Source organism: Protomyctophum parallelum, assembly GCF_964188405.1.
Source record: "Protomyctophum parallelum genome assembly, chromosome: 21".
NCBI lineage: Eukaryota > Metazoa > Chordata > Actinopteri > Myctophiformes > Myctophidae > Protomyctophum > Protomyctophum parallelum.
Genome location: NC_139713.1, coordinates 36,657,197 through 36,669,720, shown reverse-complemented (window position 1 = coordinate 36,669,720; position 12,524 = coordinate 36,657,197). Strand labels below are relative to the sequence as shown.

The window sequence follows — 12,524 nt, the reverse complement described above, 5'->3', positions numbered from 1 at the left end:
GACATTTGTAGATTGGGCCTCGGGTCTTGACGGTTATTATGTTAATGGTGCATCAGATTCATTCAGCCTTGAATCCTCACCTGTTGTAGGTCACCTATCTTCTTGTTGAACGTGTCCCGGAGGGCAGCCATCTCTCTGTGGTACTGATCTCTCCAACGCTGGGGATCTCCTGCCTCTCGACCAGCAAGACTCTCCAACGCTTTCCTTGCAACGTGCAAACAAATGGTCAATGTTAGTTCTTCTGCATGTTTTCATCTTTTTGACTCGATGACATCTGTACTTCTCCATGATCTTGAACATGCTGTTGACTATCGTTAGAGAGATACCAGAAGGCACTAAATACTATATAATATGAAATACAGTGCCATAAGCCTCAAATTAATGTTTTATTAAGCTCTGAACATCGTACTTTATCCCATTATGAGCCCTAAAACCACTAAAGACAGCATGTGCGCACGTGCACTGCACAGAGGATTTGTGATTTCTGCCGTTTCTACCATGGAAGCAAGCGGTGGCTAGCGACAGATTCTGTTCATTCTGGATTAATGCTCTTTTATCAGATCTCGTGTTCTCATCTATGGCTACTTGTGCATAATCAAATCAATATCATTTTCACATTCATGGCATCAAGGAGTTAATTGACAAGAGTTACTTCAAATCAATTTAGACTTTAAGTCCTCCCAGTGAAGTCGCCACGACTCACCAGCCACATGACCAACTACAGGGGTTATCAATGATAGTGATTACACAATGTGAGGGGAGACACTGGGAATGTGCATAACGACTCAAATTGGGGTGGTTACAGAAGTGGTATAACCACCGTGTCTCTCCTCTCCGGAATAATCCTTATGCTTTCGTTCTATGCTGTAAAGAAAAAGGAGTCCGTGTTGCAGAACTGGTGATTTAATAAACAAAAATTATAATAAAAGGACAAACGTGATCAGCCAGGGTTCTAATTTTGCATCGAGTCTCCGTAGTAAACAAACAAAATAATATCTCTCTTCCTCTGAATAGCGCGACCTCTTCCCTTCCCACCAGAACAGAAAGTAAACACAAGATATCCCATAATACTCCTCGTCCGCACCTCAGCCCGCCAACACAGTTAAAGGAACAATCCCCCTGTATATACCTTAGGGTTTACAGTGGGTCATACTTACGATGCAGACACGAGCAGTTCCTGTTTCTCTGCCAGGTCTCTCTTCATGGATTCCAGCTCTACTTTCAGCTCAATGTTCTAAGAAACAATTATCAGTATGTTAACACACAACTGCTACGACAGTTCCATTTACATTTTAACGAGACTAAGAGCCTAAAACAGACCGTTTTGTAGATGTCCTCAGTGGAGTCGTCGCATTTCTGCTGCCTGCGGTCCTCCATGAAGTAAATGCGCAGTTTCAGGTTGAAGTTTTCCTTCTTCAGAGCTGTGATTTGCTGTGATTAATCAAGATGCAGGTAAATTCCAAATACATGTTTGCTTCGTGATTTTTGCAAAGCCTATTGTTATCCACATCATTCTTTATGTTTCTCAAAACATTGACTGCCAGGTATAAATGAATTAACTCTTTCAACACCGCCAGCGTTCTTTCATTGAAGACCCTTATTTTGAAGGTCCATTGGGTCCCGAGACCTGAACCGGAAGTAAATAAACGCTGTGTAAAGTCATTTTCTTTCTCCCGGAAAATACATTTTGTAACCGTGATCGTGATCGGTTCTTTAGTTATGGGCCATGAATAAAGCTTGTTTTGACCAAAAACGCAATGTGGAAAACAATCCAAGATACCGGTCTATTTACCGGTACATCGAAACGGACGGAGACAGACTTTTCCCCTTAATTTCCGGTTTTAATCCGTCTCCTAGAGACGATTAACACGTATGAGCTTGCAGATCAGCAAATTCATTTTCATCATTTATTTCCATTATTTATTTTTATCTTTGAAAATGTTCGCCCCAAAATAGGGACGCCAGGTTGAAAGTGCTTAATAGGACAACGAAAAGGCTTATGTGTGCTACTACAGATGGAAGGAATGGTTATGCGAGTGTGCATCGTGCGAGTGTGCATCTCTCGTGTGTGTGTGTGTGTGTGTGTGTGTGTGTGTGTGTGTGTGTGTGTGTGTGTGTGTGTGTGTGTGTGTGTGTGTGTGTGCATGACACACTGGGCTCCGTTCAGCAGACTGTGCATCATTGTGCTCCAGGCCTATAACAGCATACATCTGGTACTGGGGGGAGGGGGAGGGGGAGGGGGGGTCTGGACCACTTCTACAAACCTCTAATCATTCATATAGCCAGCCAGCCAGCCAGCCGTGCAGCAATAGAAGGAAATCTGAGTGTGCATACCAGTCACAGTGAAATGCTGAAATTCAGGCTCAGAGCCACCTTTCTCTTCCCCTACAATGCTAAATCTCCATAAATGGCTAGGCTGCTCATTTTTGGAGAGACTGATGTTGCACACAAAAGGAATGCATTATTAACCAGTAGAAAAGATGTTTTAATTTTTATGAATCACTCACATTTTCATAGTCCTTCATGGTGGTGACAGCTTTGATGGGTGACATCTTTTCTGGGAAGGATGGAGCTGTAAAGTAAGGAGAGTGTCAGGCTTGATTTAACAGTACTGTATACTTTGTTGGGTGCCGGTGTCACACAACGGAAATAGCCGATCTGCAATTTGGGGTTGCTAAGTAGCCCCTGCTTAAAGCAATAACTCCCTCTCTCTTTCCAATGTGCATACACAGATTACACAGTACACACAGACCTACTCAAAGACCTAAACCCTCCTGACGATGTTAGAGGGAGAACAGACATGTTTTTCTCTGCAAGGAGGATCAGAGGTGAAGAGAACAGTTGGAGTGCTGCCCTATTCAGAGCGGTTCAGGTCAGTGAGCCAACCGACTGCCTCTCATATAACACTCTAAATAAGTCAGCAGCACATTTCACGACGCTAATTCCTCACTACTGACAGACAGCCTGACTCGCAATCCATCACAATACCACTGATTTTATATCTTGTTTATGTCAACTAGCTGCACTGATCACTCTCATCACTACAATAGTCCTCTTTGTGTCATGACTCATGATGCAATGCTATGCCACAAATCTCTAGATCAATTTAATTTCATATTGGGGTCAAGACAAGTCATGTTCCTTCACTATGTTCCTTAACATCCCTATTCTGTATAATGATTAACCACTTGAACCCCATATGGTTGACCGGAGACCCGGCCGGCCTCAGGGCTATATGCTACTGCTGCTAGTGTATTTCTGTTATTATGGGCAAAGCCTTTGCTGAAAATATCCAATCGACATTCGACACGCTCATAATTATGAGCTAACAATATGAATAACTACAGCCGAAAACCTAAACATGAATATACAGTGTTTATGCTATTGTTTTCATTTATCCTCTGCTATATAATGAAAACACACTGAACTGTAACATGACTAAGCTACAGTACATAGCCTACTAAACGTACCCTGAATTTTGGGATCATCCCAAACATAGTAGTAAATCTGATCAATGGTAGTAGTTATATGGAGATAGTTTCTACCCGAAAGCAACGATATAATCATCATTTCTCTGCTGCTACAGTTTGACCAGAGCAAAGTGAACAACAATAAAACCAACAGCTAATATGTATACATTCAAGATTATTAATAGGTGTTGTTCTGTATGCTTGCTGCTGACAAATAAAACTGTGAAAATGCTTCAAATTTTACAATATCTACAATAGTGTAAATCAAAATACTGCGAGAATTGATGGTCTTGGCCTATAATTCCTATACTGTGGGAGGTCAGGTAAAATGGAGATGTGGTAAGACAGACGGATGGATATGATTTTTTTAATGGCAGAATTGTGTTGCTAATTGTCGAACCATTTCCTGTGATTTATCCCTATCCTAATATCCCACATTCATATTAATACATTATTATCTTGATCATTCATTTTCATTTTTTTTTCACTACGCATTCATACCATGAGGTAGTAGAATTTCACGCTTAGAATGTTGTTTTTGGTTTGTTTACCATCATTCATAAAATCTCTCATCCATGGGAATAATGCATTTCTTGTTTCCATTATATTGGAGTAATTGTTAATCTAAGCAACCGTGCGAGTGTATTTAAGTGGAGCAGCGCAGGAGTTATATCAATAACTCTGGAATTGACAAGCCTTATCTGTGTTTTTGTTAGACAGACAGTCCAAAGGAAATCCATTATACTAACCCGATTTTCCACTTTCTTAATTCTTATCCACTTTTTCCGTTTTATTTTATTTTTTATAATTACACAGGTATATGTATACTGTATATTGTTGGCACACGTAAGACCTTGACTATGAATGAGAGTGAAACTAGATCAGCAGCTACTGCTACACCCACCGCGCCACATGCCTCATCACCTCTTAGTGAAACGAGCAAAACCCAGCAACAGATCACCTTAATTAAAACACGGGGGAGATATGTCAAGAGAGATGGAGAGAGAAAACATGAGAGAACATGAACAAAAAGGAAGAAGAGAGAGAACAAAAGAAAGCCTGTACTGTACCTGTCATGCTGTCCATGGAATACTCTCCAGAACCTATGGAGTCCGTTAGTCTGCAGCTGGGGGAAAGATTATTCCATTAGCATAGGAAAGGAACACAGCCAAATCAATTATACCTTGAAATGCAGTGAAACTAAACATAAGTAACATTTTCATTGTACTAGTACCACCAAGCCAGCATGCACTACAATCAACTAACTAAAATAACAACCACTCAACTCAAGCAAAGCCGTATTCTGTCCCTAGATTGTCCAATGTTCTCTGCCTCCAAAACGTTAGTTACTTACTATACAACATCCAACACACATTATGTCTGATGTTTATGCATTACTCACACTGGCCAGTTCCTCTTAGCCCTAAGGACACACTATAAATAGCTGGAGAATTACTCTCTGCTTCATTTACGTTCACTCTGACACTGCCTGTCTCCCTTTTGCCTGCTCCGCTGTTTACCTAGGCGTGTGTGTGCGTGTGTGCGAGGCTGCGAGCGTGTGTCAGTGGCAGCCTTGCGATGTGCTGCCTGACACAGAAGAGAGAGAACAGAGCAGCCAGTGGATGCAGAGAGCGTTGGGTAATAAACAAACACAGCACTGTAGTTCTGATCATACAGAAGCAACAGTAGCATCACTAACACAAAACACAATGCTTTAAACAAGATGATAAACACGCATCTGTCTCTGGACCATAACAAATGGCAGCAAGCAACTATCAATGTTAGCATTTTTATACACTTTAAACCCGGTATCCCTATTTTGGGCATGTCATTGTGGGTTCTATAATGTTCTATTTAGCAGAAGTTGCCTTTCCATATTTGTTACAGTAATAGAGACATTTTTAAAATGAAAAGGAATCACTTTCCAAGTCTCTCATAATAACCATACAATTTCCTCACCATGACGTTCTCACTAACAGGCAGCAATACAATACTTTCACTTTGTCTGCTTAACTTACAATAGGCCTTGGCATACAGCGAAGGCCATGATTTGTCTCTACTCTGCATCAAGCTATTGCAGCCAGGCAATGAAGCCAGGCATGAACCTCATCTGAAAGGGTAGCAGTTCAATGCAACAGTACTACAGAGAAAGTTTGAGAAACTAGAGGTGACACATCTACAGCTAGTTTCAGCAGAAAGAATTGCTTAAGTCAGCAAGAGAAACATGTCAGTGTGGTGGTGTCTCAATCAGGTTTGTCAGTCAACTGTTTTGTAACTAAAAACTAATGTTAAGCACTCAGTGAAGACCTTCGCCCGGCTAGCGGTCCGGGCATCTAGGCTGCTAATCCAGCCTGAGTCGCGGGTTCGACTCCAGATCCCAAGTCCCCAACGACCTTTATGTTGTGTCACTCCTCCCATTTTCTTTCAGTTTACTGTACACTATCAAATAAAGGCAGAAAAAGCCCAAAACATATCTTTAAACAAAAGCACTCTGTGAAAACGCTGTCAGACTTTCAAATGTAACTTCCTCTTCTCAATTGTGTCCAAATGCCAGGTACAAACATCAGGGCAGCAGAACACAATAGTAGTAGTATTATGAACGATAAATAACATCCATCGAGCATCCAAATATGCTCTAAATAGAGTTAAGCACAAGAATTTGAAATGAGATTAAAAATGACAAAATAAGTAATCCACACCACCACACATATCACTTACATCTTGGATTACTGTGGTAGCACGCTCGCTTACCACCTGGAAACAACCTTTAAACATACAGTAGGCCCTACCCATGGTCAGTGGAAACAACCTTTAAACATACAGTAGGCCCTACCCATGGTCACTTATTCAGTGGAAACAACCTTTAAACATACAGTAGGCCCTACCCATGGTCACTTATTCAGTGGAAACAACCTTTAAACATACAGTACGCCCTACCCATGGTCACTTATTCAGTGGTTACCACCTGGAAACAACCTTTAAACATACAGTAGGCCCTACCCATGGTCACTTATTCAGTGGTTAAGACACTAACACATACACAGAGATGCTATACAGACAACCACATTATACATTATTATTAATAATAATAATAATGCAGAGCAAATACTTAATGATTCAAAATAACATTAACCTCATTGTTAAGCAAGCAAAAAAATATTCATAAAAAATAAACTAGCCCTGGGACTATGTCTACACATTTTCAAGCCCACTCACTGAAAGATCCTCTGTCGACTTCCTCTTTGAGCGATTTTGACAAGCAAGCATGACAATTAAACCTAACCTAGCAATAATAACAATTACAATAACAATAACTATTACTACATCTAGCAGAGATGTAAGTGTGTCAGACAGCCCTATATCCACACTACTAGTATTGATGCAACACTAACAACAAGTTGTAAATCCATGTAATCACTAATCATGCAGTGACAGTTACACAGTTACAACGTTACACAGAATGTTAGGTCTCTCGTATCGATTATAGTTACATCTATAGTTAGTTACTCTTAATCTAAGGCTAACATAATGTAGACCACAGCCTGGGAGACACTAAACATAGACATAGACACATATATGATGAAATGTACAAGCTCACATCCATTCCCGGATGTTGTGAGCTTATAAATGTGCTATTTTTACATACAAAATATAGTTTGACAACTCTTTCACATGTGCCAATACATGCCCAAAATACGTACGCTAAATTGTACGTGGCTAAACAGCGCTCGACTCCACGTAACGTGCAGCGTAGCGTTACATGTGCCGATAAAACATAATAAACACATAATAATAACGTGAAGTGGATCATGCTAACGTTAGCTCGTTAGCTATAGCTCCCTCTTTCTTGACATTACCTTCCGTTGATGTCAACGGGGAGCGTCGGGTCGTCCCCCACCACGGAATCCATCACTAGATTTGATCTGCTTTGGGTCCTATCTATAATAACAATACATCATTGTACGAGCGAGGCTCTGCACGTAATGGTAATAATAAAAGCAACGGACACACACACACACACACACACACACACAATTCAAAACAGTTCACACACTACCGCCATCATGATATGAAGACGTCACCAATGTGGACGTTAGGGTAGATTCTACACCCCATAGCCGCGAGGGACGGTCTCGCTGTGATTGGCTAGCTGGTTGTCAGGGAACATTTTCGTCTGAAAAGCTACTTTGACTACTTAGTGGAGTTAAGTGGACTTTGACTGTCTGCAACTGAGAAATGTGGCCTGTGTGTGTGTGTGTGTGTGTGTGTGTGTGTGTGCCTGTATATTCCATGGATTAATAGGATTATCAAGGATTATTAAAGTATGACGTATGACAATATTTTCTTTGTGAAATCTTTTAAGAGACTATTTACTTGACGGAACTCTAGTTTGACTTTGACAGCCAACTGACAAAAGCCTCTGGACTATGGGACCTACCGAGTTGAAACTGCGAGCGGGGTGGGAACTGGTACAAAACGATTAGTCAAAACTTAAAACAAAATGTATATGTCAGTGTTGTGTGTGTGTGTGTGTGTGTGTGTGTGTGTGTGTGTGTGTGTGTGTGTGTGTGTGTGTGTGTGTGTGTGTGTGTGTGTGTGTGCGTGTGTGTGCGTGCGTGTGCGTGTGTGTGTGTGTGTGTACGTGCGTGCGAGAAAATCAGAAAATACATAACATATTAATATTAGCTATTACTTATACACCAGTGGTTTTCAATTTGGCATTTGAGCCACGGACGTCCATTTGATGACATTTAGCCTCTCATACCCAAAACTTAGAATATATTGTCGTTGGATAAGAATTTGTCCACAATAAGAGACAACAGGCAAACGTTGATCAAACATTCTTCTACATTATCTAATTGTTGTAAATTAAGTAATACAGATGTTTAACAAAAATATAACTCTTACGGGTCCATTTAGTTACATTTTACGCTCTCAAGAGTTAAAGATCTATAAGGGTCCATTTGGTTAGTTACCAACTCTCCATCATTTAGCTGTGGAACACCTGGAACCCTCAAGGACCACTGGTTGCAAATGCAAACTGCTTTACGCCACTGCCTGCTTGAGCAAACAGCTAATCATAGGTTTGCTATAAAATACAACACAATGACGCCCCCCAGTGGACACTTGAGCAGCAGAATAAAGAAAATCTTTTTATTGGTATTCAAAATGTTCCAAATGTTTCAAATTGACGGTGCACACACACACACAGATTCAAAGTATTTATTGAACAACTGAACATTGACAAATTGAAAGGGTAAAAGACATGTGTAGTATGAAGGCACCAGAGCTGGTGTTCAGAGTTTCAAGATGTATTTGGCTGAGGTTTTATTGATAAAGACACCAGATCATGTATGCTCCCAGTCATATGTAAAATGTGAGGTATTCTTAGCTCATTTTAATGTCTGCAATGGATTTCCAAAAAGGAAAAAAAAAGAGTGGGGGAAAAAAAGCAAAAAAATAAAAAATAAAATAAATGAGAACTTTCACATATTGGCATAATTTTCTTTAAAACACAAGTTATAGCATAGAACAACGTTCTGGTACAGTACATAGTTGATTATCATAGAGGAAAAAAACAAAAATAAAAAAATAAAAGACAGACATACAAATTGCAACAATTTTGTTCTCTGGAGCCCAAAATGTACACGTAAAATAATAATAAAAAAGAAAATCTATAAACTCCAAGACCAGTTGGGCAAACTGATATATAAAGTCACCAGAACATGTATTGCGTAGACATACAGAACCTTGCTCATTGGCAAACATTAAATAACATTAAATTAGCAAGAGGGGATCCACTGTATATACAGTACAGTACAGTGGAGAAACTACAGCTTGCACAATTATACACACATCTGTGTTCAACTACAGGAACAGAATTGCATTTTTTTGTTTTGTTTTTAATTAAAGATATTTAGTTGTATTTCTCAAAATATTACATACAGCTGTAGGGAGCTTTGTACAGAGAATGAGGACAATTACTTTAAAACATATTTTAAACCCTGTAATTTATAAAAGATACAAGAGGATCGAGAAACTTGTTTTTGTTTTAATAACTTTATCTCTAAAATATGTTCCCTTAACAAAGACATCCTCATTACTTGCAGTATACAACATTTGGTTTGAATAAACAAAAGATCTCTGACTACTCAAAAGTAAAGCATGTTTTGGGATGAAATATTGCCATATGGGTGCATTATGCATGGATTATGACAACATATCATGCCTATGTGGATTTTGTAGCTATTTGCATGCACTATGACTACCAGAGAGCTTTGGCAGAGTGGTGTATTTAGATCACTTGGTTAGCACCTCCATTTAGATACTTAGCACCTCCGTTTAGATATTTAGCACCATACTGTACTGTATGTACAGTAAGAGAGAGGATGGGATGCGATGTGAGAGATGTATTTGGAGACTATGCTAGAATCACTCTCTCCTGTGGCTCTATTCTCCTCTGGAGAATCATTGCATCTACTGTACATATACTCAACTGTACATCTACTGTAACATGTACACTCCACTCTTGCTCAACATCGGGTCCGGAGACCACCAGGGGAACAAATGGATCCTTTTGGTAATGCAACCCCGAGAGTGTAACACTGAGGACTTTGCAGTGTAGAGTGCTGGTTTCCACTAGCCTCGCATAGCCAGCCTCCATCTGCCTTTTCCATGCATATTGATATCAGATTAAGTCTGGCACCTCTCAATTGTGGGAGGACTTCATGGCCAAAGTGGTGACGAGCCAACCAGATTTGTCCGGAACCAGGCTATAACCAACCAGGGCCCAGTATGCAAATATGGGGCGGGACATTGCAGGGAAAAATCGAATACTAAGAGGAACGAGACTAATATCCACGCAGTGATATTAGTATCGCTACGCGAGGCTAGGTTTCCCCCCCGAGACACATCCCTCTTGTGGGAGAGAGTCCAGGCTTGAATTTGTAACCTCTGAAGTGGCAGAGAAATGAATATAACTTACTATTAAGGGTTGGAGGTCCATAATCGCAGAAACTATGGTTGAACTTATAGATTGATTAGTACAATGATTGTTCTCTCACCTTAAAAACCACTGAAATTCTACATAAGGGCCAGTGGCATCCAGTTGACCCCATTTAATGTATGAGAAAGAACTAGAAAGATGCACTCAGTGGTGCGCTATAGCTCCGCCAGGCCAGGTGTAACTCCATATTTGGCCCAAACGGACATCTGATCTATGATAAATCGACTCCATATTTCAGAAAGGTTTCAGTCCAATCCAACCCCATTTGACGTATTAAATTAAAGTTAAAAATCTCAAAAATATATACACGATATGTGAAAGAGAATGTGTGGAATTGCTTCTTTCGCCTAGTGGCAAGCATGCACAAAACATTTGATGCTGATCCGTCTGGCGGTTTGCAAGATTAGCCCAGGACAGACAAACACACAAACATGAGATAAAACATAATCTCCACCTTTTCCTTTGACCTGGCGGAGATAATAGGTATTTAAGGTAGCGAGTCACTCAATGTAAGTGAATAGTGTCTATCATTTTGTAGTGTAATACTATTTGATGAAGAGTTGACTGGCTGCCATTGGTTCATCCATACATTAGGAGACATTCTCCTATATGGACAAATAGTCAATCAAAATGTGCTTTAACCACTTTCACCCTGGCCTCCCTATTCTGGGCATGTCATTACAGCTGGAAATCTTCCAAAAATGTTCCAAAACCTTTAACATTTCTTTGAAGAATTTTCAAATGTTTAAAAAATATGTCAAAGAATAAAAAGAAGCAGATCTACCAGGTCACAAGGCACTGCAATGCAATGCCTTGTGAGCTTGTAGATCTGCTATATTTTGTATTTTATTTTATTTTGTAATAGGGCTTAAGTGGTTAATGAACACAGATCTGTACAAACTCCACATGGGAGAGTGAGAGCAGACAAGTACCAAAGGCACAAAAAGGCACCCCTGAATAGCTTTCAATATTATCCAACACATTAGAATATAAAATTATCTTCTCATTTTCTATTGCACTTGAAGATTATCTCTTTACATAAGATATACATGTAGAAAAGTTAAGGCATAAGCATACATATATCTACATTTATCTTCTCCCAATTACTTTAATTCTTCTCTTTTGACAAAATGGGCATCTCTATTTTCTAAAAGTACACAGTACACAATAAAGACCTGGGTGTTAATTTAACTCTGAGAGTTCGAAAATGCATGCATTTGTATACTCTCAGAGTTCAATTAACACTCAGGATGTTACTGTGTATTGACAGTATACAGTACATACAATAAGTTACTATAAGGTCCACTGTTTTATTTTAATTTATTTTATTCTTTACTTGCAATGTTGACTTAGCCTTAGTCTCCCTTCACTTAGCATTGTTCCAGAGAGATACAACGATATAGAGCCTCTTATCTCCAAGCAGGCACTGATTCATGGCTTGATGTACGAGAACATCCTTCCTGAAGAGCTTCAACAAGCTTGTTTCCATTTCGAGAAGCTATTAGTGCGAAAGCTCCTCTGCTGTTCCTCAAGCTCTTCTCCATGCCCCCTATCCCTCCTCCCTCTGCTCCCTGCTCCTCCTCCCTCTGTTTCTGCAGTCCAATGGGAGGTGGGGGGAGGGGGTTAGTTGGGGGGGTTTAAAAAGGAAGGCCAAGGTCCCTCCTGGACAGTGCTTGGGGGGGGGGGGGGGGACTGCTCCGACAGTGACAGTCCTTCCCTAGGACACACAGAGGACCCTCGCCAAGGGACCGTTACAGGAAGCACACAGGGCCCACCTCCAGGTGGTAATGGGACCCAGAAGCAGTCTCTGGGAGGTTGTAGATGTCGACCACAGGGAGCAGGGTGGGGTCCAGAGAGCGGAACACGAAATGGGTCTGGTGCCAGCGTCCATCCTTCATCTGAAACAGAGTAACACCATACATACACCATACATCAGTAGTGTAAGCTTCTATAATATATAATGCAAACCGTGAAATATAACAGGAAGGAAAATTACAACACATCGACACGTAAAACCAGTGGTCCTTGAGGGTTCCAGGTGGTCCCCA

At 40.4% G+C, this 12,524-nt stretch overlaps 2 protein-coding genes across 7 annotated transcripts in view; both read right to left on the bottom strand.

Moving 5' to 3' along the window:
• Positions 1-7,516, bottom strand: part of cdk5rap2 (CDK5 regulatory subunit associated protein 2) — a 59,199-nt gene extending 51,683 nt beyond the window's left edge. For all 6 annotated transcript variants that reach the window (XM_083793744.1, XM_083793740.1, XM_083793741.1 and 3 more), the window contains exons 1-6: positions 7,328-7,516; positions 4,541-4,596; positions 2,508-2,572; positions 1,321-1,431; positions 1,158-1,234; positions 81-204 (exon numbers count right to left, since the gene is read on the bottom strand). In XM_083793744.1, coding sequence (XP_083649870.1) covers positions 81-204; positions 1,158-1,234; positions 1,321-1,431; positions 2,508-2,572; positions 4,541-4,596; positions 7,328-7,380 — 486 coding nt within the window. In that variant the 5' untranslated portion in view covers positions 7,381-7,516. The remainder of the gene's footprint in view (positions 1-80; positions 205-1,157; positions 1,235-1,320; positions 1,432-2,507; positions 2,573-4,540; positions 4,597-7,327) is intronic.
• Positions 7,517-8,610: 1,094 nt separating this feature from the next.
• LOC310879189 (uncharacterized protein) overlaps positions 8,611-12,524 on the bottom strand; it is a 131,276-nt gene continuing 127,362 nt past the window's right edge. Inside the window, exon 61 of the mRNA XM_083793650.1 lies at positions 8,611-12,374. Coding sequence (XP_083649776.1) covers positions 12,228-12,374 — 147 coding nt within the window. The 3' untranslated portion in view covers positions 8,611-12,227. The remainder of the gene's footprint in view (positions 12,375-12,524) is intronic.